General features: G+C 43.1%; 2 protein-coding genes across 5 annotated transcripts in view; one reads left to right on the plus strand and one right to left on the minus strand.

The window, feature by feature from the left end:
• arl15 (ADP ribosylation factor like GTPase 15) overlaps nt 1-25,228 on the plus strand; it is a 199,184-nt gene that overhangs the window by 69,907 nt on the left and 104,049 nt on the right. For all 3 annotated transcript variants that reach the window (XM_012960277.3, XM_012960270.3, NM_001007880.1), the window contains 1 exon segment: nt 22,841-23,049. In XM_012960277.3, coding sequence (XP_012815731.1) covers nt 22,841-23,049 — 209 coding nt within the window.
• Nucleotides 1,708-7,294, minus strand: LOC116407930 (protein kinase C theta type-like). 2 transcript variants are annotated; one of them, XR_004220620.1, is made up of 10 exons: nt 6,682-7,294; nt 5,804-5,889; nt 4,910-5,077; nt 4,634-4,725; nt 4,469-4,531; nt 3,759-3,891; nt 3,499-3,660; nt 3,189-3,311; nt 2,086-2,308; nt 1,708-1,987 (listed from the first exon to the last, which is right to left on the minus strand). XR_004220620.1 is itself a non-coding variant. In XM_031894213.1 (9 exons), exons 1-9 carry the CDS (start codon nt 7,211-7,213, stop codon nt 2,174-2,176), a joined length of 1,494 nt encoding a protein of 497 aa, XP_031750073.1. In that variant the 5' UTR covers nt 7,214-7,294; the 3' UTR covers nt 1,708-2,173. The 2 variants fall into 2 exon arrangements, 1 of the variants encoding a protein (XP_031750073.1); XM_031894213.1 differs by having other exon boundaries at nt 1,708-2,308.

The following is a 25,228-nucleotide window of genomic DNA, read 5'->3' on the forward strand; positions in this document are numbered from 1 at the left end:
CATATTAAAAACAGAGGAGTCGGAGTCGGGAGTATCAGAAACTGAGTCGGAGTCGGAGTCGGAGAATTTATCTACCGACTCCACAGCCCTGCTGACAGGTGTCGGCTGGAAGGTGCTGGGGTGGAGAGGCGAGCGGGACAAGAGGACACAGGTGCAGGGAGGGGAGGGGTGAGGACTGATAGGTGTCGGCTGGAAGGTGCTGGGGCGGAGAGGTGAGCGGGACAAGAGGACACAGGTGCAGGGAGGGGAGGGGTGAGGACTGACAGGTGTCGGCTGGAAGGTGCTGGGGCGGAGAGGTGAGCGGGACAAGAGGACACAGGTGCAGGGAGGGGAGCGGTGAGGACTGACAGGTCTCGGCTGGCAGGTGCTGGGGCGGAGAGGCGAGCGAGGAGAGGAGCAGGGATGAGAGGACGCGGGGAGGGGAGAGGAGCAGTGAGGAACGGTGACAGCTGACAGGTGCTGGGGGGGGAGAGGCAAGCGGGGAGGCTAGTGGAGCGCCATCTTTAAAACATGGCGGCGCAGACAAGGAGAAATACTGTTTACTTCGGGAGGACCGTACTGGTGAAAGGAGCATTTTTAGAAGAAAGGATTTCAGTGTTCAGTTACATGCAGGGGCCCTCTATTACATACTAATAGATGAGTAAAACCCTTTCCTTCTCCTTTAATACGTAGTCACCCAGTGACTGACTGTGCAAAGTTTGGGAACCCTGGTATAAATAGTGTGAGAAAGGCAGCAGTAAAAACCAATAAAATTCAATTGGTGAAATCTGATTGGCTGTTGGTGGCTCTACCAACTTTGTGAAAAGTTTGGCGACACTGGTGTTAAACGTGTGAGAATGGCAGCACTTTAAATTTCCCCATTAAAATCAATGAAATAAATCAGCAGTTTAAATTTAAACATATGAAGGTGAAATCTGATTGGTTGTTGTTGGCCCTGCCCACTTTTCTAGATTTGGAATGTAGTCACCTAGTGGCAAACTGTGCAAAGTTTAGGGACCCTGACATTTAACATGTGAGAATGGCAGCAGTTAAAATTTCCCCACTTAAACAATGAAAGAAATGTGATTGGCTTTTAGTGGCCCCACCCACCTTTTCTAACCTTGAGTACCTAGTCACCCAGTGACTGACTGTGTAAAGTTTGCAAACCCTGGCATCAAACCAATAAAATTCAATAGGTAAAATCTGATTGGCTATTGGTGGCTCTGCCCACTTTTTCAACACTAAAACTGCAGTCCCCTAATGACCAACTGTGAAAAGTTTGAGGACCCTGGGGTTAATACTGTGAGAATGGCAGCAGGTTGAATTTCCCCATTGAAAGTCAATAGGTCAAATCTGATTGGAGAGTTTGGGTGTTCTACCCCTAAAACTGTAGGAGGAGTAGCATTTAGAAAATAGGGGGCGCTAAGAATAATAATAAGAAAAACTGGAAGAATAAGGTGAAGTCGAACAAGAGTATGTTGGGTTTTTGAACCCAACATAATATAAGTCTGTGGGATGTTGGCAGGTTAACACCACTATATTGTGGGGCAGCAGCATGGGAGATGAGGCAAAAGTTACTTGCCTTGTGTGCAATTACCTCTAGGCCCAGCACTGGTCATTAATGAACCCCCATTGCTCAAACATGGATGCAGGGCTGGCTCTAGTTAGGACATGAAGGACACTGGCTAACACTCCTTGGTGGAAAAACCAGACCTTGGCACAAACAACTTATATTTAATATTTTATTGAAATATTAACAGTAAACAGACAGTAAAACAAAAACCCCCACACCTTCCCCAATAATCTAGGAATGGATTCTGGGCATCATTTTCAGTGAAACATCTCCTTTTGGGTTGAGGGGTTGGTGGTATAGGGACCCCCATTCAGACGTTACTGTTGCTTTTGGTTATCTTAGGTCCATAGTTCTAGCCCATGTCCATGACGTTGATCCATTTTGAACCATTTTGCAACAGTCAGGATGGCAGTCTCATTGCGACAAGACAAATTCCTACATAAAATAAAATGCACATTAAATAAGCAGTTTTTCAGGGTTAGAACATTTGTTTGTAAATATAGCAGCAAACTCTCACAGTTCTATCCACTCACCTGCTATATAGCTCCTCCGGAACTATAGATTAGGCACTGGTTCTGCTCAGCTATCCAGAAACATCTCTACATTCATCTAAAACACGAGTCAGGTGTTGCAATTTCTGACAAATGGTATGCCTCGGAATAGTTCCTGTTGGCTAGTGGTGAGGGGGATCTTCTCGCCTTTGGATTGCATTAGTGTCCCATAGGGCACAGATTCACCTAATTTTTTAGGTTGAGGCTAAAACAGAAGAAGAATCACAGATACAGAGAAACCTATGAGTCCAATCAGGGCAAGACTGCAAGGAACTATGGGGGCTATGGAACTATGGGGCTGTAGGATCTATAGAAACAAATGGATGCACAATTGTATTTCAAGCTTTTAGGGAGAGTTTCATTGGCTGAAACATAGAAGAAGAACAAGGCCTTGTACATTTGGGTCCCAGGTTGGTAGGACCCAGGTTGGGTGTAGGTTATTTACACACCATATTTAGGTTATTTACACAACCTGAATAACTTATACTTTAGAGTTTCTCCCCCGCATTAGTTTTATTTCTGATCCCTGAATATAATATAAACCCCCTTTTATGACAAAATCTGACCATGTGTTTACCCAGTAACATTACTCGGATCAGCAGTGGCATAATTATATGGCACTGGGAACCCCACAAAAAAATCTTCAAAGGGGCCTGGCTAGCACCACAAGCTGTTTGGTCACATTACTAACTTGTTGTTTCACGCCGCTCACTCTTTGGTGAGTGGAGTGGAGGGGAGCGGCAGGCTACCTCTACGGCTATAGAGAAAGTAGACCCTGAGGTTCAGTGTCTCTGGGGCCCATCGGAGATGTCACCCCATGGGCCCCCAACTCCAGTCCCCAACTCTTCCTCCACCGCCAACCCCCACCCCGCATGCTTTGTGTATCCAAACTTTTTTCCTTGCGACCATGATCAGGGGTGGGGATGGACTGTTCAAAGTTACTACCAGGGAGTGGGCCTGGGTTGGCAGGGCACACCAGTTTTTTTCCAGTTCTCCTGCCAGCCCAGTCCGACCCTGTCATGGTCCAGGCCTCCCCCCCTGGGTCCCCCAGACACTGGGGGTAAGATTAAACAAAAAGTACTTACCATAATATAAGGTGGTTTAAGTTTTCTATTTTCCAGGGCCTCCCAGTCAATGGGCCCCAGAAAAGGATGGTCCTTTATGGAGCAGACGAATCTCATCCTTTCCTCAGGATTATCACACACAAGCTGCATGAAGAGACAGGAGTTTAGATACCTTAAAGGGGACATATACCCTCCCATATAATGTAGTGAGAATTATCTTCTCTCCCTCTGATAGGAGAAATAGAACTGAGCTGGGGATTATCAAGAGATTCTTTCTGTATCATTAAACTAAGGGGGTCCAGTAAATTCCCTTCCTCCCTCTCACACTCACCTTCAGGATAAAGTCCCGGAGTTCGGGGCTCATGGAATGTATTTGAGCTTTAGACTCCGGTGTAGGCTCCTGTTCCAGTTTCAGCCCGGTGGCCATCCGAAATAGAATTACACCAAGTGAGTAATAATCCACAGTGTAATCATACTTATCCCTACAGAGAACCTGCAAATGCACCAATAGAGGGGGTTAAGGAAGCCTTTTGCATGATGGGCTTTTATATTCCCTATAAGATATAAAGAAGCAGAAGGTTTAGTCCTCACCTCAGGAGCCACGTAGCCGCGGGTTCCAACGCAGCCCTTGGCTTTACCATTAATCATGTGTGCAGCCAGGCCGAAATCGGCTATCTTGGCATGACCCCTGCTGTCTAGCAGAACATTTTCTAGTTTCAGGTCCCTGGGAGGAAAGAGAGTCATATCAGCTTGTGAGACAGGTCTATGGCATGCTCAGTACCCATCCTGGGAAACTTATGGCTGCCCAGCAGGAGGCTTATAAAGCCAGAGCTGGGAAAGGGAACTATTTGCAAATTCCTAGATTTCTCCATAACAATGATGCAGTTCGTCAGTAGGGACACGGTACTGGGTCTCTATTCTGGTAACTAAATGGGGCTGTTAGGCCTGGACTGGGATACAAAATAGGCCCTGGCTTTTCAACTACAAAGAGGCCCAAACAGCTCCCCAGCAGCCCAATAAATAGTGACTGTCTATTGCATCTTCCTGCAACCCCTCTGGCATTTGCCAGAACCTACAGATTGCCAGTCCAGGCCTTGCTGCGGAATCTGGAAAATGCCAGAGGGGCTGCTGTAAGATGCCATAGACAGCCACTATTTATTGAGATGGTGGTGGGGGGCTGTTTGGGCCTCTGTGTACTTGGAATGGAATGCCAGTGCCTATTTTGAATCCCAGTGCCGGACTGGGGGCCGTATTATATACTTTAGGGCCCAGGACCTAAATAAATAGCACCGCTAACTCACCGATGGATATATCCCATGGAATGCAGCGACTTAAGTCCGCAAATCATTTCAGCTGCCAGAAACCTACGGGAGATAGAAACACTGTTAGTGCCTGTTCCACTGCAGCCCACAAAGCCCTATGTATCATTCACTCCATGCAGCCCATTCACTGTCTCCGGCACCTACCGAATGGTATTGATATTAAGGGGTTTGTTCCGCTGATAAAAGTCATATAAGGAGCCACCTGATAAATAGTCCATCACGAAATAGATGTTGTCCTGTAAGAAAGAACAGACAATGAGGAGAACAATAAAGGGAGAGAAGACAACATGTTACACATTCTGTACATTGCAGCTCTATGGTAAGGAAAAGGGTTGTGGATTACGTGACACATCATGGCCGCTACTCAGTCAATCCCTGTATGAAAGGGAGGGAAGTCATAAGAATTAGAAGAGCTCGTACCTCAGTTTGAAAAGTAGCAAATGCTTCTGTGAGGAAGTTACAGTCCATGGCAGCTTCTAATATTTCCTTCTCAATCATGATGCTAGCCACAGAATTCCGTAGTATGTTCTTCTTTACCACCTTCACTGCGACCAGCTGTTTGGTGTCCAACTCTCGTGCCAGCAGCACCTAAAGAACATAATAAGGAGGTGCAGCAGGAGTTATAGATAGAGATATAGATATATATGGTATATTATCCCTTATAATACATGAGTGATACCCAAAGTTCCCTGTATAACTCAGCCTGCAGACTTGTGCCTTTAAATGGTCACAAAACCCCTCAGTGACTTCTAATATCCTTATCATTTACAGTAGGGGGTACATTATCCCTTATAATACATGAGTGATACCCAAAGTTCCCTGTATAACTCAGCCTGCAGACTTGTTCCTTTAAATGGTCACAAAACCCCTCAGTGACTTCTAATATCCTTATCATTTACAGTAGGGGGTACATTATCCCTTATAATACACAAGTGATATTCAGTTCCCTGTATAACTCAGCCTGCAGCCTTGTGCCTTTATATGGTCACAGAGCCCCTAAGTAACATTGTACATTATGGCATTTTAGAGTACGGTGCTCATTATATTGTATATATGTCTATGAAGATTCTCATTCATGCAGGTCATGATATACAGTATCTAGAAGAATTAAGTCTAAAACAACTGGACTTTTCTGAGTTTTTCTTGAAGAAAAACTCATAAAAGTCCAGTTGTTTTAGACTTAATTCTTCTAGATACTGTATTGTATATAGGAAAATCTCGCTCATTAAACTGTATAATACTGTTCATAACATTTCTCTAAACCAACACTGTAAGCCCTTTACCTATTTAGAGAAGGACATAACCATTACGTACCTTCCCAAAGCCTCCTTTGCCGAGTATCTTATAGAATATGAAGCTGTTAAGTAACCCGGTGGGACCTACAGGAAGGGCGCTTGCACCTGGAAAGAGAAATATTTTAATCATTTAATATCTGAGCTGAAACAGCACTCAAATCCCAATCATTTCTCTATAGGGCTGTGGGTATGAAAGATAATAGCTGAAGAAGAAGCCAAAATACATATGTTTTATATCCAGTTTAAAGGGGTAGTTCACCTTTTCATCAAATTTTAGTATGATGTAAACATTAATATGCTGAGACAATTTGCAATTGGTCTTCATTTTTTATTGGTTGTAGTTTTCAAGTTACCTAGCTTTTTGGTCCAGTGTGTTATTTCAGCAGCTACTCACTTGCTAGGGACTTATTTATTTATCTAGGCAGTTGTTTGAATGAGAAACTGGAATATGAATAGGTGAGGGACTAAATAGAAAGGTAAGTAATAAAAAATAACAATAACATTGTAGCTTCACAGAGCAATAATTTTTGTTGGCTGCTGTGGTCAGTGACCCTCATTTGAAAGCAAAAAAAGAAGCAGAAGAGGAAGGAAAATAATTTATAAACCATAAAATAAGTAAATAAATAAATAAGACCAGTTTCAGAGTTGCTAGGAATAGGACATTCTGTAAAACACTAATGAGGTTATGTAATAAAAGGCACTAAGTTTGCTCAGGAACAGTAACCCATAGCAACCACTCAGCAAGTAGAATTTACTGGTCACTTGTTTAAATGCAAACATCTTATTGGTTCCTATGGGTTGCTGCTCCCGGGCAAACTTAGTGCCTTTTATTACATATGGAGGTAAAAGGTAACTTAAAGATGAACCGTCCTTTTAAATGACAAATTCACTACTTACTTGGCGCAGGTTGTAGTTTTGGTTCATCAATCTCCTGGTTTTCCCCTCGGAGTCTTTTAACCGTTCCTTCTGTAGGTTCCTTTGCCCTAGGGCGCTTTACACCCTGGGTTGGGAAAGGAACGAAGGATTTCATGTTCTCCGGACCTCGCACAGCAGCGCTTGCAATGACGCCGCTTGTTCCCGGTGGGCTCAGGGCACCACGTTTGGCTTCAGCCTTTGGATTTTCTCCTTCTCTCTTTTTCTTGTTTGGGAGATATTCTTCTTCCTCTGCCTTTCTCTTTCTTTGAGGGGCCTCATTTTTAACTGATTTCTCAGTCTTTGCCCAGGCAGATGCAATGAAGGTTTCCTTCAACTTTCGATGAAGAGAACGAAGGGCAGCAAAACACATTGCTGTGAAGCCAAGTGCATTGCTTTCTCTTGCTTTTATTTCCTTGGTCAGATTTTTATCCCTTGATTCTTCCTCCCTTTTCATTTTTTTGTTTATTTGAAAATCTTCTAGCTTTCGCTTTTTAGAATTGAGTTGTGAGTCCATAGATCGCTACGCTAGGCGCACGAGCTACGAGCTGTATAGCACACTCCTACTCCTCCTTTGCTATACTGATGACTTTCTGCATGTGACCTGCACAGGAAAACTCTGCTGTACGCATCACAATGCCCCTGAAAGTCTTTCATTGTGATGTCACTGGTGCACATCCAAATTGAAACTGTGATGTCACTGGTGCACATCCAAATTGAAACTGTTATGTCAGTAGCAGATTTACCTAAGTGACAACTGTTGGACTCATTGAACTCATGGGATGTACCATTTTTAATTCATTGCCTAAAGCTATAGGCACAGATAGTTTCTGTTATAAAAATCTGTACTTAATGGATAGTGGGTTTATGTCAGGGAAGGGCAAACTGTAGCCACCAGGCTTTGACAGTTAGAGAGCAATGACGGCAGCTCCTCTGGATTGACAGAATGGCAGTTATTAACCCAGTAAAGGATGGCAATACAACCTCTTCTTTCCATGCTGGATTGTACAGGGAATGTGTGAGGTGCTAGAGAGGCCATAAGATTAGTTGGTCAGGCAAGGATGTATGAGCCCATTTTTTGGGTTCTTTTTATTGGAATTTGAACTGTAAACTTTTTAGGTACACAGTACCCTGTACTAAGCACAATTCAGTAGAAACAGACCCCTAAGTTTGCGCATAGCCTGTACAGAGAGATACCATAAAACTATGGCAGCATAGGGACCCCTGTACTAAGCACAATTCAGTAGAAACAGACCCCTAAGTTTGCGCATAGCCTGTACAGAGAGATACCATAAAACTATGGCAGCATAGGGACCCCTGTACTAAGCACAATTCAGTAGAAACAGACCCCTAAGTTTGCGCATAGCCTGTACAGAGAGATACCATAAAACTATGGCAGCATAGGGACCCCTGTACTAAGCACAATTCAGCAGGAACAGCCCCCTAAGTTTGCTTATAGCCTGTACAGAGAGTAGGTATCCCCTGTACTAGTAACCCCATGCCATCAGGGTAGTAAATATACTAAACACTATGAAGGAATGATGAGAAATCTAGAATATAAATAAATAAGAACCACTTATTGAAAGTTATGTGAAGTTGAGAATCCCTTTCTTTATACCTATAGCAAGGGACCACATGATTGAGAGAAAGAAATGTAATGCATGCTCTACTGGGAGTTACAGGGAGTTGTAACTCCCCAGGCCTATGACAAGTGAGAGAAAGAGCAGCATATCTAAAGCAAGAACCAGTCCTGTTCTGGGTACATTGCTTAGCGCAATTCTACAACATAGAAAGAGTTGCTTCTCATATAAACAGTGTCACTATAGAGTGAACAAACTGCCAGTATTGTAGAAGGTACACAGGACGAATTGGGTCACTGAGTGAGCAGTTCTGGTACGTTTCTATGGAAATTGGGGGCCATTTACTATGTGGATGTAGGATTTCCACCTTTGGTGAGTAATCACCCTGGACATAGGGGGCATGCGCAATAACATCAGCAGAGCACGCCCCCTGACATCATTGGGCACACTGGCGACGTAATTGCGCAATCTGCTGACATCATCATGCAGGTGGCAACATGATTTTGAGGCGGGGTTATAGTGTCCATTGAGTGCAATTCTGAACATTCTGCCCAGTTTTTGCAGAAGGTTTTCATTTCACCCGGACAATCAGTGGCGTAACTATTAAGGGGGCCTGGGAGTACAGGGGGCCGAGCAGGGGTCTGCTTCCTTGGTAATGACCTGTGATTGTGTGGCGGTGGGGGGGATTGCCGGTGGCTAGCCCCAAGCAAAATATCAAAATGAAATACTAGAAAGGGAAGTTTGAGAACAAACTTCATGTTAGTTTGAAAAACGTGAAGTCACTGAATGAAATCTGATGTGCTGTTGTCTCCACCCAGTTTTTCCAACCTTTAACCTAAAATAAATTAAAGAAATGTGATTGGCTGTTGGTTGCTCCGCTCACATTTTTAACCTTTAAAGGAGAAGGAAAGGCTAATAAAGAGTTAATCTCAAAATGCAGGCTTACCTTCAGTTGTCTCAGTAGTGCCCTTAAGTCTCCCCATATATCTCCAGTTCAGATGATCAGAAGCAAAACAGGAAAAAAAAACGCTGAGCTGGGTAGAAAGATTCCCATAATGCATCGCTCTTTTCCAGGACTTGGAGACTTACTACTAAAGGCGGCGCATGCGCACAAGCAGGCGTGCTCCCCCTAGCTATTAGAAGCGGATGCAGCAGCAGCTGGGGCCATTACAACAGGAAGCAGCCGGCAGGGGCGGAGAGGCAAGCGAGGAGAGGAGCGGGGACGAGAGGACGCAGGTGCAGGGAGGGGAGAGGAACGGTGTCGGGTGCTGGGGCGGAGAGGCGAGCGGGACAAGAGGACATAGGTGCAGGGAGGGTAGCGGTGAGGACTGACGGGTGTCGGCTGGAAGGTGCTGGGGCGGAGAGGCGAGCGGGACAAGAGGACACAGGTGCAGGGAGGGTAGTGGTGAGGACTGACAGACAGGGCTGTGGATTCGGAGTCGAGGAGTCGGAGGCAATTTTGGGTACCTGGAGTCGGAGTCGGCAAAAAATGAACCGACTCCGACTCCTACTAAATTTAAATGGGAATAAAAAAAAAAAAATAAAGCAAGTTTTAATGTCCCAATTCACAAACAGTCATAATTAATTACTTCTCTGCTATAAGAATAAAGCCCAATGCACGCAGTGCATAAATGAACATGTTGAGTGACCATGAAGCTTTTCATTGACTGTTGGCTTCACTAAACACACAGTTACGGTGCGGCAGCTCCACTGCGTCGGGTTCCTCTGTTACAGGGAACCCAATGCCCGCTGGGAACCCAGCCTAACTCTCACTGATAACTAGAAATACCTGTATACGTGAAGGGAATGGATAGTCCATAGTTTAAGACTGAAGCTTTAAAACATTTGAAAAACTGCTGTAATTCAGCTGTAATGTTAGCTTAAACTTTAAACATGACTATGGGATTCTAGGGAAATCATTAGAAGTAGGAGTATAGATAAAATTGTCTATCAGTTTATTATCAGTTCAGTCGTGTTTTAAGTGCGCCTTCCTGCCCCTTTCCTGGATGTATAAAATACATTAGCATAGTGCTGTCCAACTTCTGCGGTGCCGAGGGCCGGAATTTCTCGCGCATACATGGTGGAGGGCCGCTAATGGAAGCCAGTTTTGACCACTCCCCCTTTTAAACCACACCCACTTCAAACCACACCCATTTTATCACAATGGTGGTAGTGCAGCAAAAACCCAAAGGCTTGGTCCTCACTGCAGGGATATCAACCATCATTCATATGTGAAAAAATTATATTATGTCATATTAAGACACACCCTAAAATCCATATGACTCCTGCTCCCCTGTGGATAGCACAGCAACCCCCAGCATATAATTACACACCTTAGGTACCATTTAAAGGCTATTTCCAACTGCTAACAAACTCCCAGAACAAACCCCTGCCAGGTTCACCTCCCACAGGCACCATAGGGTAGAAAGAGTATATGGCACACACAGGCAGCACTCTGCCTGCCCTACGCTACCTGTGTGTGCCATACTCTGCCTGCCCTATGCTGCCTGTGTGTGCCATACTCTGCTCTACCCTGCCTGTGTGTGCCATACTCTCTCTGCCATATGCTGCCTGTGTGCCATACTCTGCCTGCCCTGCCTGTGTGTGCCATTCTCTGCCTGCCATATGCTGCCTGTGTGTGCCATACTCTGCCTGCCCTTCCTGTGTGTGCCATACTCTGCCCGCCATATGCTGCCTGTGTGTGCCATACTCTGCCCTACCCTGCCTGTGTGTGCCATACTCTCCCTGCCATATTCTTCCTGTGTGTGCCATAATCTGCCCTACCCTACCTGTGTGTGCCATACTCTGCCTGCCATATGCTGCCTGTGTGTGCCATACTTTGCACTACCCTGCCTGTGTGTGCCATACTCAGCTTGTCATATGCTGCCTGTGTGTGCCATTCTCTGCCCTACCCTTCCTGTGTGTGCCATACTCTGCCCTACCCTGCCTGTGTGTGCCATACTCTGCCCTACCCTGCCTGTGTGTGCGCGCCATACTCTGCCCTACTCTGCCTGTGTGTGCCATACTCTGCCTGCCATATGCTGCCTGTGTGTTCCATACTCTGCCTGCCCTGCCTCTGTGTGCCATACTCTGCCTGCCATATGCGTCCTGTGTATGCTATACTCTGCCCTACCCTGCCTGTGTGTGCCATACTCTGCCCTACCCTGCCTGTGTGTGCCATACTCTCCCTGCCATATGCTGCCTGTGTGTGCCATACTCTGCCCTACCCTGCCTGTGTGTGCCATACTCTCCCTGCCATATGCACCTTTGTGCCATATTCTGCCCTACCCTGCCTTTGTGTGCCATACTCTCCCTGCCATATGCTGCCTGTGTTTGCCATACTCTGCCTTTCATATGCTGCCTGTGTGTGCCATACTCTGCCTGCCCTGCCTGTGTGTGTGTGTGTGTGCCATACTCTGCCTGCCCTGCCTGTGTGTGCCATACTCTGCCTGCCATATGCTGCCTGTGTGTGCCATATACACTCCCTGCTCTATGCTGCCTATGTGTTCAATACCCTCCCTGCCCTATCCTGCCTGTTTGTGCGATACCCTCCCTGCCCTATTCTGCCTATGTGCCATACTCTGCCTTCCCTATGGTGCCTATACACAGGCAGCATAGGCCAGGCAGTACTTACAATGTCTGAGGTGTGAACAGACGAACAATGTGGGTGATTACAGCCTGAGCAGGAGGTGTGAACAATGCAGGGGGTGAACAATGCATAGATTAAAAGGTGTGAACAGTACAGGGGATTAGATGTTTAAACAATACAGGGGGATTACTGCCTGAATCTGAGGTGAGAACCATGCAGTTAATCTCAGTACTGATACCATTTAAAGTGGGCCGCCAGTTGGACAGCACTGCATTAGCATATTAAAAACAGAGGAGTCGGAGTCGGGAGTATCAGAAACTGAGGAGTCGGAGAATTTATCTACCGACTCCAAAGCCCTGCTCCGAAGGCTGGGATTATTGTCTGGGCAGGGTGGCCATTGCCAGTCTCATTGAGCTCCGTGCTGTACAAATGCTGTAACCCTTAAAGTAAAACTTTCTTTTTAGTAAAATCGGCTGTTATGCTACAGCTTTAAATATCTCACGTGGATTTCCGTGCCGAACTAAATGAAATATGGCACAGTGCGCCGTCAAGTCCCAAGGTCAAGCCGTCTGAATAGGGCAAATAACAGGTTTCAAGTGCAGCTACTTGTATTTTGGCAGACTTTGTGCATGCACATTAAATGATATGAATAGGAGCGAGCAGCCAAACACAGGGAGGCTGGACTTGAGCCAAGAGGAAAATGGACACTATTAAAAGCACCCTTACTTAAGTGCCTTAGCCGCGAGTCAGAGGTTAAGCCTTCCTAGATGTATTTCCCTTATATTAATAAACTCTGACTATTGGGGGAAGTCCTACCATTATTAACGGAAAAACTTGCTTATCACTTTTTTTTTTTTTTTTGGTTAACTGAAAAGACTAAACAACGTGATGGAATGCTGACTGCTGTTAGTTAAGCCTATGCTTCGTTTATAAACTTTGGGCGATTACTCATTAGTCGAAACGTATACTTCCAGCTCCTAATGATCAGTGAAGCCTCGTGTGAAATCCGATCTGCGCTTCTGAGTGCTTTCCCCCTTTCACTTCAATTACGTCTTATCTGTAAATGAGTCTGGGAATTGTGCCCACCTCCATTTAGCTTCCCTTTGCTCGCCCATGTTGTTTGAAGTCACTCGCTGCTTTTCTTTCTGTGCTCTTGTCGAGGATGTTTATTTAGATTTAAAGGGAAAGTATCCCAGAAGCCACACACGCAGCACTGACCTTGTCAGGCCGATCCCAGCCATCTGTATGTGGGCAGTTAGTGGCAGTGGCCACCTACCTCTGAGTTGTGGTCTACTCAAGTTGTCCTTTCATTGAAGGAATGGATGGCATCTAGTTGGCTGTCCCCGCACAAATGAAGACGAATGGATCATCCTCAGCCAAGTGCATTAACTGACCAGCTAGAGAACAATGCATGATCTTTATGGCTTTCTTATTGAATAAAGGTGGCCATACATGGGCAGATCTAAGCTGTGGATTTGGGTCCTTTAGACCAATTCAGCAGCTTATCTGCAACTGCTTCGGGCCCTCCGAACAGCCTACCCGACTGCGGGCCCCATAAAAGATCTGCATCTTAAGCTGGCAATATCCTATACCAGGTCGCCAGTTGAGCGTATCTTTATCCCAATAGGCCCACCTAATTACAACAATTAAGTAATAAATTAGGTTTCAGAAAGGGAATCTAAAAGTTATATCCCACTGATAGGTCCTGAATCAGTATATGAATAAACAGCAGAAATTTCAGTGGAATAAAAACAACAACATTTATTGGCTCAAATTAACAGAACAAAACTAACATATAAAGCATACTATACCAAACAATGGATAGGTGCATCCCAGTGTCTCATGGTACCCACTCTCCTAACGCGTTTCGCACCATATGGTGCGAAACGCGTTGTTGTTTTTATTCCACTAAAATTTCTGCTGTTTATTCATCCACCTAATTACAACAGCAGGACTACTAGTAAAATCCAATCAATCCAATTAACATCTGGCTGATACCAGTCAGGTAGGCCTATTGGAGGGTCACATACACAGTTAGATCAGCTGCTGAATTGGTCCGAAGGACCTGAATCAGCAGCATAAATCTGACCTTGTTTGGCCACCTTTATATTGTATGGCTTCTTAAACACAAGTCACTGGTGTCCAAGAGATTCTTCATAGAAATCTTTGGCTCAGAAATGGGCATCAAGCATTTTTCATGACTAAAAATGTTAATTCTATTTTTGTCAATAATGCTGCAATGAAGTTTGGAGTTGCACAATAAAGCTGGCCATACATTAAAAGATATGCTCGTTTGGCAAGGACACCAGATGAGTGACTGATATGCCCACCTTGAGGTGGCAATATTGAGCAAAGGGCCAAATGATTGGATCCCAATGACAGTAAATGCAGGCCATCCGAGTGAGGGCAGCTTTAACAAGTGGATGCAGCCCTCGCCCAAACAGGTTTTTTTTTTTTAAAGCTGCCCATTTCATAACTGTCGAATTTTAAGCAAATATCGGGCAGATAAGCTGGTGACTCATTGTAAAGGGGCCGAATCAGCAGCACCTCAATTTGGCATCCCCTGATTTTAAGTTTGCCTTTATTTTACATAGGTTTTTTTATGGCCCCACTAATGTATAATGCATTTTAATGCTTTTCCCAGACCAACATTTTGTCCTGATTTTCCTAAAAATTGGTGCTTGTCCTATGTGACTTGTTTTTAGTGAAATTAAGAGGTTTAGACTACTAACCAGCTGCATATTTCCCAGGTTCTGTCTGTCTGAACCTCATACAGCCAATCACCTATTGCTTTAGGTTGTGCATTTGAGTATTAATGTTACTGTTGCATTGCTTAACCCTTGCTATTAACACAGTAAATATTGTATTTCAAAGTATCCTATGCCAATGAATTTCACAGTGCATTTAAAGAAAAATGTGGAGACTCTACTTATTAATAGGGTTGAACATTTTTAAAATAGGAGATTATTTTTAAATATGAGTGACTTTATTAATGCAACACTTTTGTTCCTAACACCTTGGCAAATTCATTGCTATGATTTAATGCTGACTATCATCCAATTTAATGCCTGCTGAATTATTCCTGGCTCATTTTCTGACACTTTTAAGTGAATGTGAGCTGATGTGAGAGGGAGAAATAGTGGTGGGAAGTGAATGCACGGTCCCTCTGTACCACAAGCTTACTCACATATTCTTTATTGTGTCCATGGGCTAAATGTGCTCTCTTATGTTTATCTTAGGAAACGACAGCCATTCATTAGGTACATGCAGTTCATAAATTGGCCACCAAGTGGTGCTGTAATACACAGGTTAAATGTTCAATTTGAATGGTTCTATAAACCTAAGATATAGTCTTTTTTAGAGCAGCATGCTTAGTTTATTTAGCAAGTAACCATATAGTTTTAGTAGATAATATACACACACATATATCTATATTTTATTAGTAAGCACAAACAAACCACACTCACAGGACTTTTCGGCTTAGACATGTTCAGGACACACACACACACACACACACATATATATATGTGTGTGTGTGTGTGTGTATACAGTCATGGACAAAATTGTTGGCACCCCAGAAATTTTTCCAGAAAATCAAGTATATCTCACAGAAAAGTATTGCAGTAACACATGTTTTGCTATACACATGTTTATTTCCCTTTGTGTGTATTGGAACAAAACAAAAAAGGGAGGAAAAAAAGCAAATTGGACATAATGTCACACAAAACTCCAAAAATGGACTGGACAAAATTATTGGCACCCTTTCAAAATTGTGGATAAATAAGATTGTTTCAAACATGTGATGCTCCTTTAAACTCACCTGGGGCAAGTAACAGGTGCGGGCAATATAAAAATCACACCTGAAAGCAGATAAAAAGGAGAGAAGTTCCCTTAGTCTTTGCATTGAGACCTGTCTGAGGACTTGAGAACCAAAATTGTGGAAAAATATCAACAATCTCAAGGTTACAAGTCCATCTCCAGAGATCTAGATTTGCCTTTATCCATAGTGCGCAACATTATCATGAAGTTTGCAACCCATGGCACTGTAGCTAATCTTCCTGGGCGTGGACAGAAGAGAAAAATTGATGAAAGTTTGCAACGCAGGATAGTCCGGATAGTGGATAAGCAGCCCCAAACAAGTTCCAAAGAAATTCAAGCTGTCCTGCAGGCTCAGGGAGCATCAGTGTCAGAGTGAACTATCCGTCAGCATTTAAATGAAATGAAACACTACGGCAGGAGACCCAGGAGGACCCCCACTGCTGACACAGAGACATAAAAAAGCAAGACTACAGTTTGCCAAAATGTACTTGAGTAAGCCACAATACTTCTGGGAAAATGTCTTGTGGACAGATGAGACCAAGATAGAGCTTTTTGGTAAAGCACATCATTCTACTGTTTACCGAAAACGGAATGAGGCCTACAAAGAAAAGAACACAGTACCTACAGTGAAATATGGTGGAGGTTCAATGATGTTTTGGGGTTGTTTTGCTGCCTCTGGCACTGGGTGCCTTGAATGTGTGCAAGGCATCATGAAATCTGAGGTGTCATCATGAAATAGTGTCAGCACTCCAAGGCTCAATATCCTGCGGGGTGCACAGCCAAAATATGAGTATGCAAAAAATAATAATCATCCGTGGCCGGCACTCCCTTCAATACTTTGTCAAAAATTTATTGAAAACATATTGTTTAAAACCGACGTTTCGGTCCTCATTAGGACCTTTCTCAAGGATAAAAAAACAACCATATCACATCTAAATACCATTACAATCTAACAAGTGGAAATGAGTGCCCAATCCCCATTCTCTAACCATTATGCAATTAACCATTGGTTTTTTTTTTCAATACATTTTTTCACTTTATTACCAAGTCCTTGTGTGTGCGGCTCTCTGTTCGTATATATATATATATATAATATATATATATACATTTTGCACCAAATATGTGCCTTTATGGTATCAGAGATACATATAAAAAAGTGCAGTGACATCTAGGAAGTGCATAATGGAAAGTGAAAGTAATTGCCTGCCCCACCTATATGTCTGAGGCTTAGAGGCATGGCAGGCTATATATGATTGACAGCTCAGCTGTTTAAATATCTCTTATAACAGTTATGGATTTTATTTAAAAAAGGATTTGAAAAGGAATTTTATGATACAGCTTTATATGTCTGGGCAACAGGTCCCCCGCTGTGTTTTAGGCATAGAGGAGGGACAGTCAATTACTTTCCATTCTGCACTTCCTAGATGTCACTGCACTCCTCACAATTCCCCTCCCTCCTCACCACCTATAATTCTGTAGCCTGTACATGGGAATGGGGTCTCCTATTCTGGTACATAAACATATGCATGCAGTATGCAGTACATTGTGTATGCAGTGCATGCGCATGAGCATTGCCCCCCATTCTGGTGCATACACAAGATTTTGGGGGTCAACAAAATGGCGCCTTCCTGCTTGCTGTGATTGTGAATTTTAAGACTGAAGGAAACAAGATGTATATAATTTATACAGTGTAAGTAAAGTTTATTTTGCTGGACTAGCACAATAGAAAAGGTTTTGGAATTATTTATTAGGGCGACAGGACCCCTTTAAGCAAATCAACATTTTTAATAATGATTTCCTCTCTGTAATAATAAAACAGTAACTCATCCCTCATTGTAACTAAACTGCATGAAAATTGCAAGGCAAAGCAATCTTATTGGGTTTATTTATTTTTTAAATAAATGATTTAGAAGATTTAAGGTATACTTTTTTAAATTATGGGAAGATTTCTTATCTAAAAAAAATGGATCCCCTTACCTGTAGTAAACTTTATCTTTTTAGGCCTGACACAGTAATAGGCTTAAACTCAAGAAATCCCAAAACCAGAGCTATTGCTCTTCATAATGTGTGTTAGTAACAAGGACATGGGTATTGGTTGGTTCAGGGTTTGGGTGTGTACTCTGGGTATTGGTTGGTTCAGGGATTGGGTGTGTACTCTGGGTATTGGTTGGTTCAGGGATCGGGGGTGTCTACTCTGGGTATTGGTTGGTTCAGGGATCAGGTGTGTACTCTGGGTATTGGTTGGTTCAGGGATCAGGTGTGTACTCTGGGTATTGGTTGGTTCAGGGATCGGGAGTGTACTCTGGGTATTGGTTGGTTCAGGGATCGGGGGTGTACTCTGGATATTGGTTGGTACAGGGATTGGGTGTGTACTCTGGGTATTGGTTGGTTCAGGGATTGGGTGTGTACTCTGGGTATTGGTTGGTTCAGGGATCGGGAGTGTACTCTGGGTATAGGTTGGTTCAGGGATCGGGAGTGTACTCTGGGTATTGGTTGGTTCAGGGATTGGGTGTGTACTCTGGGTATTGGTTGGTTCAGGGATCGGGAGTGTACTCTGGGTATAGGTTGGTTCAGGGATCGGGAGTGTACTCTGGGTATTGGTTGGTTCAGGGATCGGGAGTGTACTCTGGGTATTGGGTGGTTCAGGGATCGGGAGTGTACTCTGGGTATTGGTTGGTTCAGGGATCGGGAGTGTACTCTGGGTATTGGGTGGTTCAGGGATCGGGAGTGTACTCTGGGTATTGGTTGGTTCAGGGATCGGGAGTGTACTCTGGGTATTGGTTGGTTCAGGGATCGGGAGTGTACTCTGGGTATTGGGTGGTTCAGGGATCGGGAGTGTACTCTGGGTATTGGTTGGTTCAGGGATCGGGGGTGTACTCTGGGTATTGGGTGGTTTAGGGATCGGGGGTGTACTCTGGGTATTGGGTGGTTCAGGGATTGGGTGTGTACTCACATGCATCCATTCACCCTGTGGGCTGATCATATTGGGCACTGGCCCACTAGTGTATGGATGCCTTTTAGTCTTTTTCTATACCTTTTTTTTTCTTGCCTTTATTTTTTTTTTAATAATGAGATGTATTTTACTGCCATGCAGTTCTGTCTCATGACAGAGATACTACTCTTGTGTGATACTACGCAACTTCCATTACACTTATTTTGTTTGTTCCTCCTATGTTTAGTTTTCTTATACCTATAGGTTCTCTTATCTGAAAACCCCCAGGCCCCGAGCATTCTGGATAGCAGATCCTATACCTGTACATACTTTGCTTCTTTCTTTTCTATCTGAAAGATGCACTAAAACCTACATAAACCTCAGCTTCTGTATAAAGTGAGTGCTGCTTGTGTTCCCTTGCATCCATCCCTCTCCATCAAATACCTGCCTTTTCCTCTTCGCTTCATCCCTCTCTCCCAAGTCGCTAAAACACTGTGTAAATCTGAGGCTCTTTAAATGATGTAATCTGTATGTAAATACATGGAATATCCTCACTTTTAATTCCACGTGATTGCCAGATCACTTCCAGAAGAGATGTTGAAATGCCGATATAAAAGTAAAATGAGCAGCTCCGACAGCTGCTTTAATACTCAAGCTAAGGTCAGTTTTATTTATTAGAAATCCATTGTGACAGCTGTATTTATCATTGGCAATAGTATTTAACGTTATAAGCAAGCAGTGTTGAGTGTGCTGCCTGATTAATGGTTTCCTTTCTGACACCGAATTTGTATATTGTTTTCCTTTGACCTTTTGTGCAGCCCTACAATAACGCAGACCATCTGCATGGCAGACTCTATCTCTTCCTTTTAATTTCTCCCATTTTTGGGGGATATTATTTCTGGAGGAAAAGCTTTTGTGAGGTTTTTTGAGCAAGTAGTGAGTGGCTGCATCTTACCAACGCAAACATTCATCTGTTATTTCAGGAAATGTTAAAAATTGCTTTTTTAACCAAAGTTTTTGTAACATTTAACTTTATTTTAACCTCTCCATTTTCCTACTGCCAAATGCTTTCAGCTATGAGGTGTGTCCTTCTGTATTACAGGCTGCAGGGCTTCCTCTGTTTTGATCCAGGGGTTAAGCAACTCCCTGTAGCCACAGGTATAGAAAGCAAAGCCCTTTTTAACACTACTCTGCCTCTATGTGTGCAGTTTATCTGCCTCTATGTGTGCAATTGATGCATGAATCCATATTGTAGGCAAAACAATCCTTAAGGGTTTATTTAATGTTAAAATTATTTTTTTTAGCAGACTTAAGGTATGGGCTTTGAAATTACGGAAAGACCCCATATCTCCAGCTCCCAAGCATCCTGGATAATGGGTCCCATACCTCTATCTGCAAGAACAAGCACAAGGAGAAGAAAGGCTTTGACTCTCACTCATTTTTGATAGTCAACCTGTTTTGCCCCCTCAAACCACTGACAGCCAAGGCCGCAGAGGTGTCTAAATTTGCCACAAAATTTTTATTTATCAAATGCCATTGAAAAATTACCTTTAAAAAATGTTGAATTGCAACGTAAAAAAAACTAAGCAAAAGTAGTGGGGCATGGCTTGGGTGGAATTGGGAAACAACTATGTGCCCTCTTTAAAATACAGTTGGTTTGGTTACTTTGCCTTGATTCACTACCTGGTAGAACCAAAATAAATGCATTTGGGTTGAAAGCAGTAACCTGTGTTGGAAAAAAAAAAAAATTGTCGGTGAACCTTGTATAAAATACTTGTGAAAAAAGCTTTAGCTCCTAGTTGTTGCTCTGTGCTGCAACCAAATACAATTGTAGAAATCCAAAAAATAGGAAAAAAGCTTCAGCAGGTTTGCTGCAAAACTTTTATTATGGGTAGTGTTGGGTGCTGGTCAGTATAGCCCCCAGGGGGCACAATACCAGTCATAACTGGACGCTGCAGCTGAACTCCTCGTATCTAACTATAGTCTTGGTAGGATAGTGGGTCAGACTTGGGTTATCAAGTCCATTTTCCAAGGGATTCCAAGGGGATGGATTAGTGTGGGTGTGAGTTGTCTTGCGGTCCCTACTGCGTGGTTTCATCATCATTTCATAGAAAGCCTATAAACCTGCTAGTATGTTTTTAAAGTGCCAGAGGAACCCAGAGTACCAAGAGGAGACCTACAAAGATATGAGATAACATACAAACTCCTCTATTAAATGTAGGTGCCCAGCACTACAAAGCAGCAATGCTAAAAGATGCACTACTGTGGCAATCTTCTGTACAGATGGACTAAGCTGGCCACCAACTCACTGGGGATTATTTGCCAACCCAGCAGCCACGTGGGTCCATAAGGACTGGTGCTGTGTTATGATAACTTACCAGTCTTCTAGTATGCAAGGTTAATGCTGAGTCCTGTCAATGGAAATGTGACAGGGCTTTAACTAAACACATTACAGACTTCAGATTTGTACTTTGGCATTAGCACCGGTGCCTTATAATCTAAATTTCTGTGCATAAAAAGAAAGTAGCAGGAGGATGATCTCTAGTTATACAGACCTCCCTAACTGGATACTGATATCCATGCAACCAAACCAGTCACCTAACTAAACAACAGTGCCCTTTCGGGTTTGTTATGAATCGTGCTTATCGCTGACCCTTACGGAGTGGAATGGCACTGGGACTGCAAACTGTCTCCACATGGTGTTTTCTTTTAAGCGCAGAGCTAACACGCATGGAGTAATTAGCTACAGGCAAGACGGAGTTGTAAATAGACACACATTACACTCTTCTTGGCTAATTGCTATGCAAGATTCAAAGACAACAACAAGATGATTTCCCTGAAAAATTTCCCTTTTAAGATCGTCTGATGTGTTCCCGTTAAATTGTTGCTCCGCGTGAGTCAACACCATGAAGAATGATCGGTTTTGTGTGAACGGCACATTACAGCGATATGTATATTGTTCCGTCTCGCAATAGTTTTATCTCTAGTGGGACCGGGAAGTGTACAGATGCATAAAGAACATATTCCTCCAGGATCCTTCTCCCCACATGTGAAGACAGAAATGTGGTATTTGCTGATGGTCCAGGAGGGAGCAATTGTACATGATGCAGGGACAGGCTGTTCGCTTGCAACTCTTGCTGAGGAAAATAACTTATTTATCAGCAGTTTCATGAAATTACCCTTCAAATCTATCATCTTAAACAAAACAAGCTTGCTTGGGTCTTCTACCATTTGTATGAAGATTTAAAGGGAAATCTAAGGTGACTGGTGCTCTATAAATCAGCAGGGCCAAGGATTGTAGCTATGCACGGAACAGCCATTTACACCTTTCGGGGCATTTGAATTCATCAAGCTACTAGTAGCAGCTACTTGTCGTGGCTACAGAAATAGACAATGCTGATCATTTACTGATAATTGTCTCTACGTGTTTAGCAAAGGCAATTCTCAGTATTGTCTATGGCAGGGTATTTTCTGGTGGTCAGTAGCCGTAACAAATAGCTGCTACTTAGTAGCTCCGTTTGTCTTCACCCCTTAGGAAACAGGAGGTTTGTGTGCCCTCTAGTGAGAGCCTTTATGATCAGGGAAGCCTTCCTGTAGCCGAGGGGCCAAATAGATGACTGCTGTAAATCAGTTAGCCCAGCTGCCAAGCTTTCTGTGCCTGCAGGCTTACTATGCATGAGAGGAGTTAAAATGTGAATATACTATTTGCACCATGGTATCTCTAAATGCAATAAAGTTAGGTAGTTAAATGCATATTAAGTATCAAACTATTCTGAATGCCAATGTCATTTATATTTATAATATCTTATCTTTGTACTTGGAAACACGTGGAAGATAACATCCTGTAAATTGCAAGGTTTGAATAGAGTTTTTACCTAAGGGTGAAGACACATGGAGCTACTAGTAGCAGCTACTTGTCGTAGCTACAGAAATAGACAATGCTGATCTTTTACTGATAATTGTCTTGCTACGTGAAAGCTGCAACTAAGTAGCTCTGTATGTCTTCACCCTAAGATTTGCAGTTTGGTAGCCAAATGAGTAGAAAGTGTTTTGTTTGCAGTAGTGACAGCATTGTAAATGTTCATTATTTACATGCTGGGGGGAACCATAGGCGGCAGCAGCAGCAGCTACAAGGCCACAGGTGACTGACCTACTATTTGCATTCTATGTACTTCTTAACTTCTATGTACTTTTTAACAAGTATCTTTGTTTATTTTCATAAAGGGGCCACCAACATCAGGAAGTACTGGAGTCGCTACTACCAGGGATCCCAGGGTGTGATATTCGTGCTAGACAGTGCCTCGTCCGAAGATGACCTCGAAACTGCCAGAAACGAGCTCCATTCAGCTCTGCAGCACCCACAGTTATGCACTTTACCCTTTTTAATACTGGCCAACCACCAGGACAAGCCAGCAGCTCGCTCAATACAGGAGGTACGTTTCCCCTGATTTCTACAGTTGCTCACTGTAGCACCGTTTCCTTCTGAATCCAACTCAGTCTAATTGAGGTCTTGGTAAGTGACACACCTCAAATAAGCACTTCCACCTTGTGAAAGGTAAGTAGCCAAAGCAAATGGGTTAATGAGCAGGTAAGAGGTATGGTACCATAACAAATGGGAGGTGTGCCGCTTACTGATTTTGTATCAATGGCACCAAAAATCACACTCAAATCTCCTGCAAAAAAACACAACATGGAAGGTTAAGGCCAGAGATGCAGTCAGTAATATTCCCTGCATCCTAATAGAGAACAGTCCACTTTCTATGTCGAGCTACCAAAAAAGCAGCAACTTTGATTTTATGATTCTTAGGGGATCTGGGTAAACCTACTGTTAATTTGGGGAAAAGTGAATATTGAATGAGCAGTTAGTAAGCTTCACATGAACCGTGGACTATGCTGGGAGTTAAAGTTAATGACCGCTCTAGGCCTGCATGCCTGATATCTCTAAAGTAGAACCTAATAAAAGTGCTTAAATTTCAGCTAGGAAGCTGGAGTGATATGTCCTCACATGTGGCACATGATGCTTATTGCAGACTCGCGGTGCCTTTACAGTTGCTGGTGCAGTTCATCGCTCATTTTACAACTCACCACTAGAGACAGGTTTCAGTTATTCAGGAGTAGTCAGGCATAAAATGACTACAAGCCTTCACTTCAAAGTGAAAAAGAAATAAGCATCTTTCCAGATGAAAGATTTTTTTAAAGGGAAAGTGTCACTGATATTTTTTAGGCCTAGTTCACTCGCACAGACACACACACAATGACATTTTAGGTTTAGATTTATGACTATTTAGGCCATTTGTTTATAGTGCCGGTGGCAAAGTGTTTTTGTGATAGTGGTCAATGGAATGTGGAGTCTAAGGTGCATGCCAATCAGCCTCCCCCAAAACTGAAAATTCTAGGAACTGTGAGAGGCGGTTTGAAAAGATACATTAGGAAGTGCAATAATAATACAAAGAAAGTTTATCATCCAGCCCCTTGGATTTGTCAGTTCCTTAGCAAACAGTTACAGGGTACAAACAGATGTTACAACTCCCCATAAAATTGGGGGACACATATAAAGTTACTTCTGTCTTAAGTGCCCTAAAAGTTATGTAGTTTGTCAGCCTTTCTTGGCACATATACAGAGCAGGCTATCAGACAACTGCAAATTCACTCTATATTTGTACCAGGAATGTCTTTTGTATTGAATGTAGTTCCTCTCTGGTCATGTCTCTCTTCCATCTATCCATCCAAAGATACAAGCCAGTAAAATGCTACATTGGTTTCATTGCAGACTAAAATGGAAAATGCAGACATTTAAATATATTACACATAACCTTATAGGCACTGATCTGCTCCATTCATAAGAAAGACAGAATTACAGCTACAGGGCAACTGCAGTAAAATATGAGCTGACTGAGCCTCCTAGGGCCCAGCAGAGAATCTGAACTCCAGGGGCCACTCTAGCAGCATTTACAGTAGACTAGTACAGCAGTACTAAATGTAATGGTGTTTCTAGAGACCTATGGTGAAAATAACAAAGGGCTGATCTATATTGTTCTTGGCTGGGGACCACTAGGGCTGAGATCCACTAGGAGATCCCCTGATACTCTGACCAGTCCTACCAAGGCTATGGCCAGTGAAATATGAAAGGGGTTTATAACCTTGAAATTAACTTTAATTTAACATGGAGCTTGAGATTCTGAGACAATTTGCAACTGATCTTCACTTTTTAATTTTTCTGTGGATTTTTAATTATTTAGCTTTTTGTTTAGCAGCTTTCCAGTTTGGAATTTTAGCAGCTGTCTGGACAAGATATAAAAAAAAAATGAAGACCAGTTGAAAAGTTGCTAAGAATTGGGAATTGTATAACATACTGAATTTAAAGGCTTTTGTTTTTGACTTCTATTTCTGCTAAATGGAAAGCTGTTTCTGGTATCCCAACCAAAGGCAGCTTTATAATTATTGGATTCCACTAGATTGGTATAATGAGTCCTGCTGAGAATCCATTTATTGAGAGTTTAAGAGACACCGTCCTTCTATTACAGATTTGCTTGTAACCATGTGTATATGCAAGTAAATATTAATACTTTACTCAATGCTCCTCCACCAGTTGTATACCTAAACTACATGTGG

The sequence above is a fragment of the Xenopus tropicalis genome, chromosome 1 (assembly GCF_000004195.4).
Source record: "Xenopus tropicalis strain Nigerian chromosome 1, UCB_Xtro_10.0, whole genome shotgun sequence".
NCBI classification, from domain to species: domain Eukaryota; kingdom Metazoa; phylum Chordata; class Amphibia; order Anura; family Pipidae; genus Xenopus; species Xenopus tropicalis.